Genomic DNA, 20,758 nt, shown 5'->3' with positions numbered 1-20,758 from the left:
TGTATGCTTCAAAACTGTGTTTATCTGGCACAAGATGAAGAGGCACTGAAGCATGGTAAGTCAGGGAGGAACGAGGTCAGACTTAACTTTTGGATGACTCACATTTGGTGACTGTGTGGGGGATGAAACCAGGAAAGGTCAAGAAACAAGTTAAGAGGTGACTGCATTAATACAGGTGGAAGATGCTGAGGGACTGATCTAGTGGGGACACAGAGGGAGGCACAGACATGAAGAATTACTTCTTTGAGTATCAGGGAAGATTTATTGGAGGAAGCAGCCTTTTATAACTGAAGGTTTGCTTGCTTTTATGCCTACAGCATCTGTCTGCAGAGTCTGAGGCATCCCTATTTCATATATTCAGTAGAAACTCATGGGACATAGGTTATTTACTAATTAGGATTTTCTAACTAACCTGCTCTACAATTCATAAGTAAAATGATCTGGAAAACGTTTTAGCCAAAGGCTGAAAATTGGAAATAATCCTTAAAATATAAAAGTAAAAAAGGCCTATATCAAGGTACTTATAACCTCAAAATTAGTTGTTCTCCAAGTCTAGGTAGTATCTAGGCAGCTGGGTGAAACTACAGACGCCGGGGCCCACCTTAGAGCTGCCAAGTCAGAGTCTCAGGAGTGGGACTCAGGGATGGGTTTTTATAATAAATTCTGCAGGGTTTGAGATGTAGGCAGCAGCATGATGAGCTGACAGGGCATGACCAGGACCCCAACACCAGACATATTGACAAGAAAGAGGGCACGAGATCCCAGAATGCACAATTGAGAGGCAAGAGACTAAAGTGCAGGCAGAAAGAACGTCACTCAAGTGGAAGGTCAGAGCCAGACTTGGCTACAAAGCCTGGTAGGACTTGAGCAGTAGGTAGTTGTTGGGATAGGAAGGAGCAGAAGAAGGACTGGGCTAAGGAGACTTTGGGGGCCCCAAGCATGGCCACTTTGGGGGTGAGGGCACTGCATGGCAACAGAAAAAATCATAATATTCAAAAGGGTGTGACAAACCTGGGCTCTATTTTCCAGGCAATTCCATAGCTATGCTTTTGCTGCTAGGTCAAGACAAAATTTCTCTCTTAATAAAGTAACCTATATGCTCATGACTATTTGTTGGTTTAAAGAAAAAAAAAAAGAATTTAGAGATTACATTGGTCAATAAATAGAAGAAACTGCATCTCCCATCCTTTAGAATAGACCAAAGGAATATTGGAACAGCTCTGGTGGGAAGCTACATGAATCCCTACAATTCAGTGTTATCAGGCAGGTTCCCAGCATGACAGACCCCTTACTGCTTTAGCTCCTTAGAGGTCACTGAGAAAATGCCCAGTGGCTTTGGAGCTGCTCCCCACTGGGTCTGAAACATCAACGATTTATTTTGTGAGCATCTGTGGCACTCAGGCTAGGGCTAATGTCTGGAATCCTGCTCAGAGCGCCAATTGTCTAGCTTTTAATTCTTTTTGTGACACCGATTGTCTAGCTACACGACCACGCTAGTTGTCAGGCTCTTTTACCTGCGGTAATCCTGTACCAACTGGGCCAATCGCCTAGCTAAGGCTGGGTCTGGAGCTCACAGACCCCTCAAGCCTATTCACAGACTGGGTCACAAACCCTTCACGTGCCAGGCTGGGTCCCCAGACCCTTCACACACCAGGCTGGGTCACCAGTCCCCCTACATGCAGGTCTATGAGCTGGGTAATCGGCCAAAAGATCCTTGGAGCCATATGTAGGAAAGCATGGCTGCTCAGGGTGGACACCCAAGGCAGACGCCCGCCCACCTGCTTCACTAAAACTCCTCTCTCTCTCTCTCTTTCTGAAGAACACGAGAACAGCAATAAAACTAAAAAGATACATTGGCGCACATGCACACTAACTACACACACACACACACACACACACACTTTGCTTACAAAGGATGTACTAAAACCACACCCAACTGGACCCGAGGTGAGGGCCCTGACCAAACCATTCTATTTTCCCAACAGCATCCAACAGACAAGAAGTTTCATGAAACAGGGTAGAAAGTAGATAGTCCTATTTGCTAAGCTTTCCCAATACTATTTCTCATTCTTCTCTGGGAAAAATAAAAGTGCTGACTTTAAACAACCAGCCTGGGATCACTAGGGGTGCCAGTGGCCACCGCCATGCATGCTGCTCACCTCCAAGGCAGTGCACATAATTTGCAAGGACCTCTGTGTTTGAGGTCTTTCTCCGAGTACCCTTCTGAGTCAGGACAGGTAGGGTGCATTTGTGCTGACATTTCTAGGTGAGCTCTTCTGCTTTGGATTAGTCAAGATTATAAAAGGTTAATAAGGCTCAAACAGGTGGCAAGAAAATTTGTGGTATGTGTGTCATCCCAGCCCTCCTGTGCCTGGGGCCTAGGGTGGCCTCCAAGCCCTTCCTAAGAGAGCAAGCATCAGGCAGCTAGCAGCCACTTCTGCATGAACAGAGGTCACAATGAACCTGCCTGTGCCTGGCTCTAAGCTTGCTCCTTTCATCTCTTGAGCACAGATTCTATGAGCACAGACGGAGTTCAGTGGTGCTGAACTTACCTGGACTTGACGTGTTCCCCGGGGACCTTCTGGTGTCTGATGGAGCTGCCGATTACCTGTGCCATCCACTCCTGCTGCTGAATCCAGGTCCCGTTCATTCAGCATACTTTCATGACATGCCTGCTATAGGAAGGATATTATCAGAAGCAGGGTGGGATTTTCAAAATATTTCATAACTACTAGAACATATGCACTCACCAGTTAGAACCAAAGTCTTACCATTTAGAATAGGCACCAGCTGTGAATTACTGGAACCACCTGAATACCAGTCTTGGTACTGGACATTCCATGGGCAGAAATGGGTGAGGCATGGGTCTTCCCTCAAATCATCCTCTTGTCAAATAATTTATCCCAGTCTAGGACCTGGGACAGGTGCACAGTGATGGTGACCATCTCAGATCAGAGTGCCCTTTCCAGGCTGGTGGGCACCTTCCCCACCATTGCTTTAAGGCTTATCTCCCACTTCACTCCTGGTCTTCAGCCTCACACTGGTATCTTCCAACTAGGGTGGTACCACGTGGGGCAGACGTGTCGGTGGCAGATTAGTGTCTGACAGACTAAGGCAGCCGTGGGGTAAATATTCTGCATCTCATTTCAGCTGTGAAAGAAAAGAGCAATCGTGATTTCCTTATGATTCTGCAAATAGGTACATTTGAGAGCTAAAAGGAGACTTAAAGTTTATCCATGTTGACAGTTTTTAAACTGGTTTTATTGTTAGCAGAGCACTTTTTAGAAAACACTCCTAACTTGGAAATGCAATGTATCAAACAGATCCAGGTGAAGTCGCAATGCTTGAACTGGGGTGAGTCCCAAAGACTCACCTCCAGGCATCCCCAGAAGCCTTGAACACCTGACAAAACAGTTTGAAAACTACCACACTCGTTCCTCATCTGCATATGTGCAAAGTGAGACCCAGAAAGAAGTGACCCAGTCGTGGTGTCAGCTGGTTTGTGTCACAGGAATGGAATCCAGGCTCCTGACTGCCAATCCGGTGCCCTGCCACCAGCCTGCTGAGTCACCCACTGTAGTCTTACAAAGCTTTCCCAAGGCCCCAAAATTATCTCCAAGTTAGTAAAGCAGAGGAGAGAAATTTGCCTAGGTCCAGGGACCCCAATGTTTGCAGTTCAAATTGGACATAATAACTTACTACCAGGCATTTGAGAGCTACGTGTGGTAAAGCTGATCTATCCCTAAGGGAGATTCTACCTAATCATCCCTTTATGAAGATCAGGAAGGTGGTCAGAATGAGTGAGAGGACAGTTGGTCGGCAGGTGCCTTCCAAGGTTCCCGTGAGAAAGGTGCCTAAAATACATCCTTTGCAGTAAGTGCTGCTCAGGTGATTGCTTCTGTCTGACTGAAGGATCATACAGACTTCTGGTGATTCTAATAGAAAGAGAGATAGACCTGTGAGACATCTACTTTGTATACTGAGTGGTCAGAACATCCCACCTACACCTAAGAGATGATGCCCATCCTTTTCTGGGTAGCATTACAAATGGATGCAAACAGCATCAATAAAAATCAAGGGGCCGGAATCTAATCTCTTTATTTCCTCATCATCTAAAGAATGAGTGACATGTTCCTTCTCAACTCAAAGCAACTCCCAAGGACTGTGTGGATGGTAACCAAGAGCAACAAGTACCAGCATAATGATTGGTGACATGTGTTCCCTATTTCAGGAGCATTCATTTAACCACAACTGGAGATTATTGGGTTGATTCAGTCTCCAATCCCAAGTTTGGTCAGACTATTGAAGTTGCACGTAATGGGATGGTTTATGGTAGACCGGTATAAAAATGAAGGGCTAGTCCTTTCAGCCCCAAGGTTCTAAGATTCTCTGTCTTAAATGAATTACTCAACATCTTTATTACAGTTAATGGATTTCTTCCCAAGTGATGGGGAAAAGGAGGCTAAACAATACTCTTATAAAGAAACAGGACAATATCACCTTAAGGCAGCAAAGAACACCAACATTTAGGTTGCAACATTGTGTCATTCACTCATCTGCAAAAATATAAATATTCATTTTGTGCATTCTCAAGAGAAGGAGAATTAAAGCTTCTGTTTAGCTTATTTTCAAAAAGTAATTTTTGTAAAGCACTCAATGATCTGTCACTAGTTACCCGAAGTAATAATATATTTGCTTTCATTTCGCCCACCAGAATCCAAAAAGCCAAGATGGCCTTTCTCCAAGAGAGGAGCGGTGAGTGTTACATATTGTCATTTCTGTTTTAATGAAGCCTCCTGTAGCTAAGACAGCTAGAAATGGCTGAAGCCCCTCTTCATTCTGCTTCATCTTTACATAAAGGCAGATGGCACATGAAATGTAAATGATGTCATCACATCCTTAGAATTGGCTACAAAACATGCCAAATGGTGCCATTTTGTGCAGAGAAGCAGCACTAATTGCCAATGGTTAATGAGTACTGCAAAAAAACCACAAAGCAATCCTAATATAGTGATGCTTTACAACAGTAAAATTGTAACTTGATATGGCTTAGGAAACAGCTCACTCGATGAAAGAAACTTGCACAAGTGTATGCCCCAGTTTGCAGTCAGTGCTGTGCATATTGGGATCATTGAAAAATTAATGAGATTTTACAGAAACAGACTCCACAAATACTCTTCTATTTCTGGGAAAGCCAGTTGGATTCGTCCCAGAGGGTTTTTAATTCATTTTTGGTTCCGTCAATTATTGAAGAGTTATAAATCTAAATCAGCAGCCCCTGAGTCTTCATTGCCTAGGACAAGGGTGGCCACAGTCAAGCCTCTCCGGGCATGCGGTGGGTAGAGGGAGGGAGTTCACGGTCACAACCTGACTCGTCACTCCTGTTTTCTGGATGAAGGGAAGGGGATGATTTTGTGGTCTCCCTGCAGTACAGGTTGCAGTACCTACACACTGCAGCCAGCAGCAGTGTGGGCAGCTACTGCGCCTCTCTTGGTTAAAAGTCTACCACATGGCCTCTCCAATCAGTTTATCATCAGTTGCTGACATCTGCAGTGGTTCTATGGACACACACACCTTGATATTTTTTAAGTCCAGTAGCTAAGTAGAAAGCCCTCTGAGGTTCCAATCCCAGCTGCTTCACTCACTGCTCCTTGACCTTGGCCAAGTGCATTAGCCTCCCCGAGCTTCAGGTCTTTCCCTGTAAGAGGTGGAAGATAATAGTGCCAGCCTCACAGGGTACTGTGATGAGTAAGTCATATACATGTGGGGCTTACCCCAGAGCTGGACACTCGTTAACACTCCCTCAACATTGGCCATATTACTAATAGTAGTATTTTTAATTAGGGTTTGGATAACTACTTGTTCTCATAGCCAAATGTATGATTGCATTTCACATTATTTTTTCCAAGAAGAAAAAAAATTTTTTTCTTCTTTTTTTGGCGCTGGCCATTACGGGTATCTGAACCGCAACTTTGGTGTCATAAGGCTGCCCTCTCAAAAAGAAAATTTTCATATAGAACATGTGCTAAACATTGCAAGCTGCAAGTCATAAATTGCCAGTAAGATTGTGATGCCATTGTCACCAGGGCTGTTGCTCCTCAGTCAGTCATTCACAGGCTGCTACCCTGGCAGGTCTGAGACAAGACCCACAGTGCAGCCTCTCCTAAGCTCCTTCCTCACATAAATGGAGGCAGGGCCAGTCACCAAGCAGGTCTGAGGTCCCAGGAGAAGGGGCCTCTCCCTTCTCCAGCCCTCCTGAGGGCTCCTCCAGGGCAGGGGAGCTCCAAGGGCTGCCTGGAAGATAAAACGTGCTTTCAGAGAGAAGGACTTAGCTAGGGAAGGGCTCCTGCAAGCTGTTGGGATCAATCCATTCTTTTCCCCACAAAGAAGCAAGTTGCTCCACATGCGTGTGTCAGGAATTGTATGTGCCAAGTACCGGGCTAGAAATCTAAGACGTTACGATGTTCATTATCAGTTCACAAGTGAAAAGGTCAGACAAACATGTAACTTGAGAGAATGTGCTAAATGGTTTGCACTACGTTGGGTGGGGGAGAGAGCAGAGGCGAAGATCCGCAAAGAAAAAATGATTAGAGGAATGACAAAATGTTTTTAGCAGATGTTCTCAGCAGTTCTCATTCATTTCTTGCAGCCTCACTTTCACACGGACCAAGTATCTGGTCCCCTTACCATCAGCACATCTTCCTCCTTCAACCTCTTAGCCTTATTTATCAAGTAATTCATATCCATGTAAATGACAATCCACGTCAATATAACCAACACTCCTAAGTTGTATTTTCCCAATCTATTACAGACGTTTCCTTTTCTTCCCTTTCTTCCTTCCCTCCTTCCTTTCTTCTCACCCATCAATAACAATATTAGTACTAAGAGCTAACACATATATAATGTTTACCACATCACCAGGCACTGTTTCTGTTTACATGTGTCCTTGTTTATGTTTGTCATAGTTTGTGTTATGTGAATTCATAAATTGTCACAACAATCCAACAAGGTAGATAACATTATCACCCCTGTCTTGCAAATGGGGAAAGGAGTGGAGAGAAGTTGAGCAGTCTGCCTGAGATCACACAGCTCATAAGCAGCAGAGCAGGGATTTGTCTCCAGCAGTCCCAGTCTGGCCCTGGGTCTGTTCTAGCTCCACCTTGCACTGCTCCTCCAAGTGAGGGGTCCCCGTAAGCAGACCTGGATGCTCCTCCCTTCTTTCTCTCATCAGAGATCTCAAAGACTCTGTCCACTCTCACCAATTCAATGCCATCTCTTTGTCATCCACTCTAAAATGTACACATTTAGTCAATCTTCAATTTCAATCCAGTTGCATGTCACCAGTGCCTGCTGCAAATTTCCATTCCACCTACGTCTTATTACTAAGTTGGAGACCCCAGAATTAACCGTGGCTTCTCAGTTTTCTTCATCCGCCAGATTCTCTCCAATCCCCTTCAAATGCTTCTCATTGCCTCTCCTAACCAATGCCACCATAGCAGAAGCAATGAAGCTCTAAATGGGTCTGTTACTCTGAAGAGTTCATGTGACCACCGGAGAGAACTGTCTCTCCCCTCTCACTGGAATATCCACCTAGCTGTTCAGCCAGGAGGTGGGTCAAACCCATGGAAAACCACAGTGAGTGCCCTTCAAAATATGGGGCTGGCACCAACTTTCCCACAACTCCAACCCTGCTTCCGTTGTCTCTGCTTCTTTCTTTTCCAACCAGCTGCTGGTTTTTTTTATTTACAAAACATGCAGTCACTATGGTTTCAGACATCACCAAGAGGCATATGTCCCATTTGCTGTAGGAGGTCCCCAACTGGCTCCAAGATCCCTTTGCTACTATGGAGGCTAACATGTCTAACCCTACCAGAGAAGCCAGCCACAGCCCTTTACTATATTCTCAAATATTATAGGACCTCCCTCCAGACACACAGGGAGCCCCCTACCCACAACAGCAGATAACCTGTGCCTTCTCTTGCTCATTAACATAAAGTTGATTAACTTCCACCACAACACGGTTCAGATCTATGCCAGCATCATGTGCCCTGAGGCGATAGAACAAGTTGAAAAATTATTTGTGATAAACATTCATTTGAAATGCAGCCAATTTGACGTTAGAAAGCCTTACATACTATTATTTTATAGCGTCTTCCTGGTTTGGTTGGTAAAATGAACCCTCTAAGTGGGCAATTCATTATGTTGTAATAGAATACTGAATATATCAAAAAGTCCACAATATATTAAGTTTAAAAAGTTACAAAAGGATGTGTAAATATAACACCATTTAAAAATTAATTATGACTATGATCAGAAAAATGTTTTCAATGGTTATCTGAGGGTGGGGATTATTGGATTTTTCATTGTGTTTTTGTTTCTCAAGCTTTCTGCAATAATCATATTAATTATCTTTGTAATCAGATTTTTAAAACAAATGTATTATGAATAAGGATTATAACAAAAATAATTGGGAGGGTTCATTATGAGGAAACTAAAATTTCTGACATGTTCTGGTACTCCTTAGCAGGGAATTACTGTGTTGGGCAAGTTCCTTTAACACTCTGGGCTTTAGCTAGTCATCTGCTAAATGAGAGGTTGAGCTAATACATCCAAGGCATCTTCTGATGCTAAAGTCCTGTGGTCCAGAGTTTGGAAAAGTTAAAGCTGTGAAGGATGTCATGTTACCCCACAGGGTGGAATCAAACTTGTCCACCTATTTGCTATAGGCCTACTCCGTGCTTAGATTTTTTTTCATTAGTAAAATGAGAGGTTTGGACCAGACATTCTCATGGGCCTCTGTCCTCCAAGTCCAACATTCTGTGGTCCTGTGAGTCAGACTATGGCTCAGAAATGGTTTTGGAATTGTTAGTGGTTAAGGACAAAGTATGTGTTCTGTTGTCACGAATTTTAGAGAATGAGCAAAAGATGCTAAAGCTACTGAAGTTGTTTCATTAAAGAATTCATGTTTGAAAATCCTGTTTCTAACAATCTTTAAGCAGGGCAAAGACAAACACAAGCACATATCTGATCTGGAAAACTGCCTCTCCTCCATGAAGATTACAGATTTCAGGGGCTACGAGTTCTACAGCCTTAAGGTATCTCACAAATTGTTTACTGTGTGGCTTGTGTACTGTGTGGCGTGGCTTTTTCTTTTCTTTTCTTTTTGATCATTATTTTAAATTGTCACATTATTGCCTAGTTCATAATAATAGCAAGGGGCAGGGGGGATCCAGGGCCTGGTCTGCTCTAAGACACCGAAACCTGGGGAAAGACATTTTATCTTAAAGTCATGAATATGAGAACACTGTGTAGATCACATAGCCTGTAGAAATGTTAACATAGTTCTTGCTACTATTCTCCTCTCTGGGCCTCCATTTTTATATTTGTCTTGGATAAAACCGTCTCTAAAGGTCTTTTTAAGCTCTACAATATGAGTTCATGATTCTTCAATAGTTAATTTTAATAAGCTTTGCCAGTTGAACCTGGAATCAGATTTCCCAGTTCTGGGTTTGGGTACTTGAAGGCTTTTTTGCAATAAACTCAAAAGTACTTATTAAATTCTCAAGCATAATTCAAAACAATAGCAATTTGAATTTCTTTTCATTTTACACTAAAAATAACATGCATTGTTCATCCCATGCTTTGCACTGGGAGAAACTGGCATCCCAGAGCCACACGGAGAGAAGCTGTGGTTTGGGCAGCTTGAGAAGCCACTGTTGGAGGAACACCATGATTTCAGTGACTGCTTATTCCTGCAGTACTGCAGGCTAAAGCAAAGCATGGACAGGTCAACCCACTGAGGTGGAAACATTTTATTCTCTCTTTCCTCCCCACGTACAGGATAAGACCTGGAATGAAGTCATGGAAAAACATCAAAAACTTCCCACCGACCAATTAGACTGGAGAAAGCAGCAAGAGGCCGTGTGGGAACTTTTCGCCAGTGAATGCACTTATTTCTTGGATCATTTATTAGTTCTTAAGATGGTAATGCTGGGTTTAATTTGTGTAATAGATGGAAAATATTAACTTGGGGCTTTGGGGACTTGTTTTCCTCTTCTATACTAAAAAAAGAAAGGGGGGTTTTCTTTCCCTTTTAGGAGATCTTAAAGAAAATTCTACTTACTATTTTTGTTTATTTACTACTGGTTATCTCTTCATCCTTTTCTCAAAAGAACATTCTTTTCTCAAAATTATTCTCAGGATTGCATGAGACTTCTAAGTAAAGTAGTCCAGCTTCTCGTGTCATGTCTGGATCTCTTCTGCCTTATTCTCACTTGTGTTTACACACTCCTAGAGTCAGGGGGCTCACACCCTCCCTCAAGGCAGTCCATTTTATATTTGGTCAGCTTCCTCATTTGGAGCTCTTGCTTCCTCCTGAACAGTGCCAGGTGAATGCTTTTATCAGCTGCAGGTCCACAGTTGCAGATTCCCATGGTTACTGTCCACATGTAATACAGTGCAGTTGGATAGCCTCCTGAGGTCTTCTATGTACATGGCACCCCTGAGCTTGAACATTGCTGTAACTCTGATCTGGTAAGGCTCAGGGCAGAGAATTCCTTATAGAAGAACTGCAGGGCGTGGGGGGTAAAGGAGCAACTTCCTTCCAAGCCCACAGGGAGGATGGAGCCACATGGCTCCAAGGTGGACTCCGCCCATAGCACTTTTGAATCCTGGTAACTATCTTACACAGCTAAAAATCACTGTGTTAGGAGACTGAGTTCAAGCCCCAGATCTGCCTCTGACTTGCCATGTGACCTTAGGAAAGTCTAGTACTCCATATCCTAAACCAGGAGATGCCAAATGGTTTCTGTAAAGGTCCAGATAGTAAATATTTTAGGCTTTGCAAGCTATATTGTCTTCTTTGCAACTACTAAACTCTGCCATTGCAGTGCAAAAGCAGTCATAGACAATATGTAAAGGAATGTCATGGCTGTGTCACAATAAAACATTACTTACGAAAACAGGTGGCAGGCCAGATTTAGCGCCTAGGCTATGGTTTAACAATCCCTGTCCTAAGGTATAAGAGGGGAATGATAATACCATCTCTGGCTATCTCATAAGATCATTGTGATGATCTAATTTGCTTTCTTTGGAATCTATCAAGTGTTATACAAATGTTAATTATTTTCTGTAAGTAAGATTTAGTGTCAGTCACATCATTAAATACTCGGCAAAATTTAAACTACAAAGATTCTTTATGAGAAAATTGAGACTTAGAGATCATATCGGTTAGGATGCTTTCAAGAGCAAGTAACGGAAATCTAGCTTAAATACTACAGGATTTTATTGGCTCATGTAACTAACTGTAAAGTACGGAGGTGGGAGAGAATTCAAGTTTGGTTTAATCAATGGAGGTCAAAACCAAGGACAGAATTTCTTTCCATCTCTCATCTCTGCTTTCATGGCATTAGCCTCATCCTGTGGCTGGTTCCTCTTGTAGTCATAAAATGGTTTCTGTCCTTGAGCCCATGGAGAGAGAGGAAGAGAAAGAGACAGAGAACTCAGCATTGGCTGAAGGCAATCAAGGCCCACCCCAGGCAGTAGAGTCAGCTTGCCACATGGTACATGCGCAGCATGGGGAAAACTAGACACTGAGGTGAAAACCAGGCTCTGTCAGGCACAGGGAGCCCTGAAGCTGGGTGGTAACCAGCAAATGTCCACAGCAGAGCACTACCCCCAAACATACCACCTCCCTTGCCCTAATGAACAGCACAGAACTTTCTATCCCACTGTAAGCTGCCCAAGCTTTGCAAATTAGCACTTTGTGTTTAAGAAAAGCCCAATGTGAGTTTATTTTCAAATACCCCAGTGTATTTAAAGTATATATGTGCCTCTCTTTATACAAGGAGTATGAGTTTCCCAAAGTTGCTTATGAATTGAAAATTTGTAACTAATATAGTAAAATAAATATACTAGAGGACTCGGTATTTTTTTTTTTTAATGATAAAAATTTTTGCAAAGCAAAGTATCTTATGGCAGAAAGAATATTTCTTCTAAATTGTCCCAATTTATATCTAGTAATGAGTTCTGTTTCTTACAATTATCTGTTTTAAATGCTTGGATATTGACAGATAACCAGGCAAACAATACTATATGTATTTGGGAAGCTCTCATTTAGTGATTTTCAACATGTGCCCTCTAGACCAGGGGCATCGGGATCACTTGGGGACTTGTTAGAAATGCACATTCTCAGACCTCATCACAGAACTGTTGAATCAGAAACTCTGGGGGTGGAGCCCAGCTAGCTCCAGTTTAACAAGGCCTCCAGGTAATTCTGACCCAAGTTCAATAACCACTCTGCACTAATTAAATAATACAGGAATGGGAATTGGAGAAGGTTAGCCATCTAAAGCCCAGTCTTTTCACATCTAAAATTCTTGAAATAATTGGTCCCTTTATCATTTTGAATGCTTCCCATGTTATATATACAAAGTATTCCTATTTCAATAAATTCATCTCTTTTCTGTTTTTAAAAGGAAAGGCAGATAATCTGTAAGTGAGGATCTCAGTTGTGCTTTCCTGACTTGCTATGTAGTTCCCCGTCATATGAAATCATCACATCAAATAAAAATAATAGGAAGACTCCCCTGAGGTATTCATTAGTACTTAACACCTTTACCCAAATCAAAACATTTTACCAGTTATCAGATATTGGCTCATTAATTCTCTCTTTTTAATTCCCTGAAAGTGAAGGGCATTTGGGTCTTTTGCAGAGGAAGAAATATATGACAGCACAGCACGAACGTTGTTTTGTTCTCAAGTTAGTGCTGTTGGCAAGAAGAGAGCCTTCAGGATTTCTTTGGCACCAAAAAGCAGAGAAAGCCCATTTGGACAGATTATGTTCAACAGGAATGTTGTTAGGGCTCACATAGGCAACAACAACTTCATACTGAAGAGCACATTTCCAGTATGTTCTATAAAGCTTAAATGTCATCATTTCTACTGAGTAAAATACTTAAACCTTGAGAATACTGATTTCTTCCTTGTTTTGTAAAGTTATACCCAGTAGGTTTGTGTTTAATGTTCTTGCAAAGGGCATGTTTCAAAATTTAAAAAAAAACAAAAACAGAAAGTAATCTGCATTTTTTTTTAAAGATCTTTATGAATACACTAAAATATCTACAGACGCATGAATATCTCCTGGATGTGGATTTATGGAGACTTTTTGCAAACCTGGAGGAGTTAACTCAGGTGAGCTGAAATAGGAAAATGCCAGTAGCTGTGTTTAAAATTCATCAGAGGATCATGAAAATTCATGCTTGGTCTATGTCTATGACTTACATTCCATATTGAAATATGGAATATAAAATATAATTTATTCCAGATTGCATCCCCACACAATCTTATGATGAGGAGTTCTGGTTAATAAGAAAGAAGTCTAAACATCTACTGAAATCTTTCCTATAGATTGTAGATACCAGTTGACCTTAATTTTTCATTTTTCTGTGGCTGTTTAAGAAAGTAGACATATTCTGTATTCCCAAGATCTCTATCATCTTCACAAGTGTTTGTTTTCAAATGAATGTCCTTTTCTGACATATTTAATAAATCAATAATATCTTTCCTCTTGAAAGGAAGGGAAAAGAAAGAGCAACAAGAATTTATTTATAACAAAAATTGACAAGAAAATATATATCGGAGCATGGGGAAAAATTAACCTTTGAATTTTGCTAAGAGATAAATTGGAAATGGGAAACATCTGTAAGAATGATATTCGAAGTTCAACAAATTGTTTTGTTCCTTATCCCAGGTGTGTGCCTACTCTTGTTTTCTTTCTCTCTGGCCCTAGACAAGCCTCGGTTTCAGCAACAGTCTTTTTGGCATCATCAAGGGTTATGTAGATGCTCCTGAGACTTCGCCATCAATGGATTTTATTTCCGTGCTCACAAAGGTAAAATCCTTCTGGGACGTCTCAGCTTCATGCAATAAACTCACCCACCTCCCAGGACAGTTGTTTATACCTACTTGATCTTTTTCATTCTTGGGAAAGTTCTACCACCACTCTCCCACAAAGGAATCATCTCTTTCTCTGCCAATCAACATTTTCAAAAATAACTTGAGATTCTTTTTGCCCATTGCCACATCTCCTGTGTGGGTTTTATTAACACAAAAATCTGCATGCATGGAAAAGTCATTTCCTAGTCTGCTTTTTAAATGACTTCAATTTAAAGCAATATTCATGGCAATCGTTTAGTGTATGCTAATTACACAGTTCAGTTGTTCTTCTAACAAAAGCACCAGCCTCTCAGAAAGGAACAAAATAAACCTTCGAATCCATCAACACCCTTGATAATATTCCTGTGTGTGAAACGAGGAGAAAAGAGAAAAATCTATAGCCCTGGTTTGATAAAAGCTCTTTATTTCTTGAGGAAACATTTGAACCATCTTCACCTCCACTATTTTTTTTAATTTGAGCTTTATCATCCAGTACTTATCGAAGTCTCATTTAGCAGGTTTTGAATCCTTACACTCCATTAAAAAAAAGCAACATGTAAAGTGAGACTGATTGAGCACTTGCTAAGTGCTCTGTGTAGGGCTTTCCCTGTACACAATAATGTGCAAAATTAGACAAGGCCCCTGCTCTTCAGGAAGTTTCAGTCTATCAGGGGAAGTAATCCAATAATGATACTAATAATTACATAATAAACGAGATAAATGCTGGGGGGTGGGGACAAGGAACATAGACAATATGAGCATCCAATAAAAGAAACTTAGGTTGGGGTAGATAGTGGGGTAGTCATGGGTAGGAAATGCTTCCTGGGGAGATGATGCTTGAGGTGAGATATGAAGAAGGAGGAGTTTGAACAGGGCAAAAATCAGCAGGAAATTAGGCATAAAGTAGGGAGATCCTTCAGTAAACTTTGAAAACAAATTTAAATAAGAGAAAACAAGAGAAAGAATATAAAGTTTGGGGAATTAGCTAAAATCTCAGGATTCTCAATTCCTTAAGTCAATTAAATTTTTTAATTTAGTTTTTTAGAAAATAGTCTGGGAAATAGCTTCTCATCAAAACACTAAGTGCACTTAGAGCCTACTAAAAGATGGGATATTAATAGACTCTTCACTAAAGATCTATAATAAACCCACATTTGCATGCTCCATGTGACGTTGTAGACACACAAGGATGAGTTATAAAAATGTTTCCTAAGTTTAAAAGTTTCTACATCAGTCAGATTAGATTCAGCTGTGCCACATAACAAATGACCCCTGAATCTGAGTGGTTTTGTTCCCACCTCACTTATGCTCTGCTTCCACTGTGTTGTTGTCCTGATTCTGGGCCCCATGCTGATGGAGCAGTCACCTTCAGGAATGTCACCACCTGCCATGGCAAAGGCATAAGAGACTGGCAAAGCACTCACTGGCTCTTCAAATTTGTGTCTGAAGCAACATATGGCATGTCTGTTCACATTTCATTGGCCAAAGAAAAGTCACATGGCCAAGCTTACCTTCAGTAGAGTGGGTACATATAATCCTCCCCAGGAAGGAGAAATAAATGAACAGTAAACAGTCTGTCTACAACAGAGTCTCACAAGAAACTCACCAGCAGGAAGATTGGGACATCTTGTTATTCACATGTGAGCCATCTGAGGAAGTCATTGAGATGTGCACTGAGGCTTGGAGAGTTTCAATAATTTGGCTAATCTCACACAGCTGACAGCATGTGGGAACTGGATTTCTAAGACTGACCATTATTAACTCAATGTGGACTTCATAACAACTTCCCAGTTATGGCGTTTCTCAAGCATCTCAGTGCACCATGAGAATACCTTCTTTTTATCTTCAAGTTCTCTTTGCTGCACAGCTACCAACACCCTCCCCCCTAAAAAATAAATACACATCATCTTCTTTCAAAGTACTTCTTGCTGAAGCCAAAACTTGACATTGCTCCCCATAGTGTTTTGTCCTCTGAGGTCCTACAACAAAATATTTTTCTAGGTTTTTGTTATCTCTGGCTTTATTACTGCCATTTTATATATTGGCTTTTTAGCCTGGGTCTGCTTTCTCCACTCACTGTAGTTGCAACCTTACCAGCAAGTGTGTCTTTCTTATCTGATGCTACCACATTGTGATACTATTGGAAATTCCTTAATGTGACCCATGACTCATAATGTTAATCAGTAAGTCTATCAATGGGCACACAGGCTTAGCAACATGGCAGACAATGTGGAATCCTGAAGACAGTGCCTGAAATCAGGAGTCAGAAGTATTGTTGAAGAGAAGAGAATAACTTCACGGAGATGATGGCATATCGTGCGGTGTGCTCAGTTCGACCATTATATATATGAATGTATATATAAAAATTGAAATTTCCCTTATTCTAAAATGAATTTGAGGTGACTTATAATGTAGTCATTATAGCGAGTTTAAGACATTCAATCAGAATAATGAAGAAACAGGAAAGGTAAACATTAGATTGGGTAAGAAACAAAACACATGCTACTAAATACAGTAGAAACTACAGTAAAAACTTGGTAGAGTTGTCCCAAATTTCTACATTTCTAGAAACTAGCAGAATTAAATTATTATTTTTTTTATCTCCTTCCTTAAATGTATGGATATTTTGGAGGAATATTAAATGAAAAGATAAATGTCGTTTTCAATCACTTACTACCATGACAAACTGGACATCCCCCGACATGGTCACCAAAATGAAAGGCAGCATTTGTTATCAGGTACCATGCAGGGGGTGTGGGGCTCCCCGAAGCATAAACAGAAGAAAAGGGTGAATTAAGTCAAGACACTCTTAAAAGAATTTTCTTTAAGTATAGGGGGACAAAGACTATTGAGTAGAGAACTGTTTCTTAGGGGAATTCCATATTTTTCTACAAGAATGTTTATTGTGGAGATTACATGTTTATATCACACAGTCGCAGTACCTGTTTGATCATGGCGGCCCCTCCATTTATTTTCTGTTTTAGTTAATGACAAAAGTGGCTCAGTGCGCCTTTAACTTCTGTTCATTCTCCTCGTGCTCTTTCCCTCTTGCAGTATTTCCGAGGGAGCCTCTGTCAGAGCCACCAGACCTACTGCCTGAATTATTCAGCCGCTGTCTTCTATCTCGAGAGCCTGAGGCAGAGAGATGACTTTGGAATTTATTTAAAAGTAAAGTACCATTTTCTTTTCTTTTATAGTTCTCCTGAGACTCTTTGGGTATAAAACATAATGGGAATTATACCCAAATTAACTGGGAAAGAAGAAAAATAAATGATCAACAATAAATTTTAACTACAAGTCTGCTTTCCTCATAAATACATCATCATCCACTCACACGTAGGAATGTTAAATGGTGCACATCTGGAAACATTACATTATCTAACATCCCTCCTGAAATGTTGGCTGGGGCTTAAAAATGTTTTATTGGTTCATTGGTTTGTTTGTGGTAGAAATTGGTACATTGTAAGGATAAAATTAGAATAAGAACCTAAGCTTTGTTTGTGACTAGAAGTTTGGCTCTGATGGGATTTGGCCACAGCAAGGTCCTGTTGCACAAAAACTTGGAGCACCATTTACATTGTATTTTATATGGATGGTGCCCCCTAGATTAGATCATAGACCACAATGTAAATGTTGCCCTGCATTTGGGCAACATGGTGGCTCTGGGTCTCAAAGCATTAGAACAAGGAATCCTTGCTGAAGTCCTTCAGCATTTGCAGATAAGTAAACCTGGAACCAATTTTCCTTGACTTCCCTAGCTCCTCTGACCCCTCCTTTGACATTTCTTTAGTCTGAACTGTACTTTTTTGATAGCATGCCAGAGCCCTTTTGTATGATGCAGAGAAAATGACCCAAGCCTTTCCAGAAAACCAGCTCTTCCCTGCAGCTGCAAGCAGCCCCTGCCAAAGCATACCTCAAAGGCTTGGGAGGAAAAGCTTCCATGGTTCCCAATGACTCTGCTGTGAATCAGTGAGCCTTTGCCATGGCCTCATTGTGCCAGGAAGCCTGGGTGTGGTGTGGATGAGACAAGAGAAATGGTCTTAGGGAAGAGACTCGGCCCTATTTTGCAGCTTCAACCTTTAAATGTTTTCTTTGCTACTCGAACTGAAAACTGAAAGCTAATTAGATTTCCAGATGCATAAATAATCATGTTGCAAGCATTTTCCATGGACCCTGATGGATTATTCTCTTAGCTAGGTCCCCAAATTGGGGAGAATCCAGGTCCATTTCTCTCTCTTTCAAGCTAAGGGAGAGATTAATTTAACAAGGTCCAGCCACCATTTTCAAATAACTGTGGAAATTCCCATATCAATCGTGACATAGAAGGGTGGTTTACACTAATATATAAAATATACATAGCATCCGAAAATATCCAGGGAAAGGGAGCAGAAATACAATGCTGTTGTGATAACACATGAGGCACATGATGCTTTTATAAAGCATAATGCTGTACCAGGTACCCCCCACCCAAAAACATGGTCAAGCTTTGGACAAGGGCAAATTGCTAATCAGGAGGCTAGGACATAAAAGGGGAGAAAGTGGAGGGGAGAAGAAGAGAAAGAGCTCTGCCTTTCCAAAGAAGAGAATAGAGTGAGCAAAGTAGTAGTGGATTGTGGGCTGTGTATTTGACCCCTCTCCACAACCCAAAATCTTCAGTAAAATAGATATGCACACTCACAAAACATTTGGCATAAGTGGGTTTACAGTGAAAACTAACAGAGGAAGCCAACCAAGGGCCCATGATTGGTCCATGCTACTCAGGGAAGAAACAGTGTGTATGAAAACAGAAGTCCAGGAGCCAAAGGAAGCCCTTAGAATCTCAGTCTCTGTAAGTTTGTGAATATCGAGGGGAGGACTTCAGACTTCCGTGGGCCATTGGATTAGTGGGGATTTGAGCCAATTGTACCCAGATCTCCAAAATGCAAGAGCTGACATTTGGGCATAAAGACATCTTTGGGGAAGCAGAGGAACCCTCTTGGAGTGTGCCTGGCCCTTCTGGGGTTGACCCTGAAGGGTCTGGGTCATGAGGCAAAGGGGTCAACCTGGGCCTGGACTGAGAATGAAAGGTAGAAAAGGGGGGCTAGCCTGCAGCAAGAAAGAGTGTAAGGGCAGGATCCTTGTCAGTCGATTCGGGCTGCTATAAAAAGTACCACAGATGGGGTGACTTATAAGCAACAGAAATGTATTTCTCACAGTTCTAGAGGCTGGAAGTCTGAGATCAGGGTGCCAGCATGGTTGGGGGCTGGTGAGGGCCCTCTTCTGGGTTACAGACTGTTTTCTCGTTGTACCCTCACATGGCAGAAAGAGAGTAAGAGAGCTCTCTGGAGTCTCTTTATTAAAGACACTAATACCATTTGTGAGGCTTCACCCTCGTGACCTAACACCTCCCAAAGTCTCCACCTCCTAATACCGTTCCACTGAGGGTTAGGATTTTATCATATGGATTTGGAGGGAAACAAACTTTCAGTTTGCATCCATCCCTCTATAGCTGAACTCAGGATGAGTTTGGTGTGAGTGGGAGGTAAGAGAAGAGCCCCTCCTAATAGCAACCCACCTCCATGCCTCATGTGTCCCCTGCATAAAAGCCGGGGTTCCTCAGGATCTAGGAAGTGTCACAGTCAAAGAAACAGCCCAGCAAATAAAACAAGCCTGCAAGCTATTCTCATGCTTACTTGCGTCTCTCAAATACCATTTATGCAACTCTGGTGTATAACCCGTAGCAATATTTACTAAAATGTCTTTTCCTGTTTCCCCAGCACTTGTGTACCCTAGAACTGCCTCTTTCTCCGATCCCCAATGCCAAACTTGCCCTATTCAAAATGGTCTGTCTTTATCCCTCTGTATCATGTACACCAACTTAACCTCTTCAACTTCTATTTCATTTTTTTCTTCATTTTTGGTCATTACTCTGATTCTTTCCCACAAAAGGGAGTCAAGAAACTGACCTGCCAAGTACAAATCTTCCCTTTTCCCTTCTCCCTCCAGTCTTGGTCCTCAGTTCTCCTAACTTTGCATCACAACGAGGATGGGAACAGAGCTGGTGAAACCAGAGATCTCCCCTTCCTGAGGGCCAGGAAGGGGAAGCCAAATGGCAAAGCTGAACTCTCAAATGAGAAGGATAAACAAGGATCGAACTCGTATCCTAATACATCTCATCACTACCACTTACAGAACGTGCATTTTTTAGGGTATTTAATGAATTACAAAGTGGTGTTATAGACGGCTGCCTTTGTTGCTATTTCTGGGAAGGCAAAACATCTGAAGAAGAATTCATTTCTTTGACTTGAAAAGTAACAATGTTAGTAATATTCAGTAATACTTCTTAATCACATCTAAGAACCCAATTGTAGACTGGTAGATGCATGCTAAAGATAATTTAATAGGGAATTTTCACAGTCAAAGTCTAATCCCTGGCTTATAAATTTTCACAGCAGGCTCACAGGTGCATCCTGTCATTGCTGTTTGAAATCTCAAAGAATGTGTCGGGTTCAGGCTTCTTAGTGCCTCGGTAGGAGAGGTGACATTCTGATATGTCTGCTTTTGCTTTCCCCAGTGGTGTGAGCAAAATGAATGGTGCAGACGGCTTCACCTACCTGAGCTACTAGTGGCCCCACTGCACAGGCTGACTCGATATCCCTTGTTGCTGAAGAGCATCTGGAAAAGGAGTACAGATTCCACTGAGAAAATCATGATCTACTCCATCAAGGAAAAGGTGGAAAAGTCAATCCGTAAGTCCCTGAGATAAGTGACCTTATTACACAGTTGGGATCCTCTGGCTCCTAGGAATGATGTGCACTTCCACCCTAGAAGATAATTCCATTGA

General features: G+C 41.6%; 1 protein-coding gene across 1 annotated transcript in view; it reads left to right on the top strand.

The window, feature by feature from the left end:
- Positions 1-20,758, top strand: part of PLEKHG7 (pleckstrin homology and RhoGEF domain containing G7) — a 48,612-nt gene that overhangs the window by 12,396 nt on the left and 15,458 nt on the right. Inside the window, exons 3-10 of the mRNA XM_063115644.1 lie at positions 2,512-2,639; positions 4,715-4,755; positions 9,000-9,095; positions 9,841-9,984; positions 13,096-13,191; positions 13,790-13,891; positions 16,990-17,103; positions 20,489-20,663. Of these exons, the coding sequence (XP_062971714.1) occupies positions 2,512-2,639; positions 4,715-4,755; positions 9,000-9,095; positions 9,841-9,984; positions 13,096-13,191; positions 13,790-13,891; positions 16,990-17,103; positions 20,489-20,663 (896 nt within the window). The remainder of the gene's footprint in view (positions 1-2,511; positions 2,640-4,714; positions 4,756-8,999; positions 9,096-9,840; positions 9,985-13,095; positions 13,192-13,789; positions 13,892-16,989; positions 17,104-20,488; positions 20,664-20,758) is intronic.

The sequence above is a fragment of the Cynocephalus volans genome, chromosome 12 (assembly GCF_027409185.1).
Source record: "Cynocephalus volans isolate mCynVol1 chromosome 12, mCynVol1.pri, whole genome shotgun sequence".
NCBI lineage: Eukaryota > Metazoa > Chordata > Mammalia > Dermoptera > Cynocephalidae > Cynocephalus > Cynocephalus volans.
Note: the sequence above shows the minus strand (reverse complement) of the source record. Positions and strands in the feature narration are given on the sequence as shown.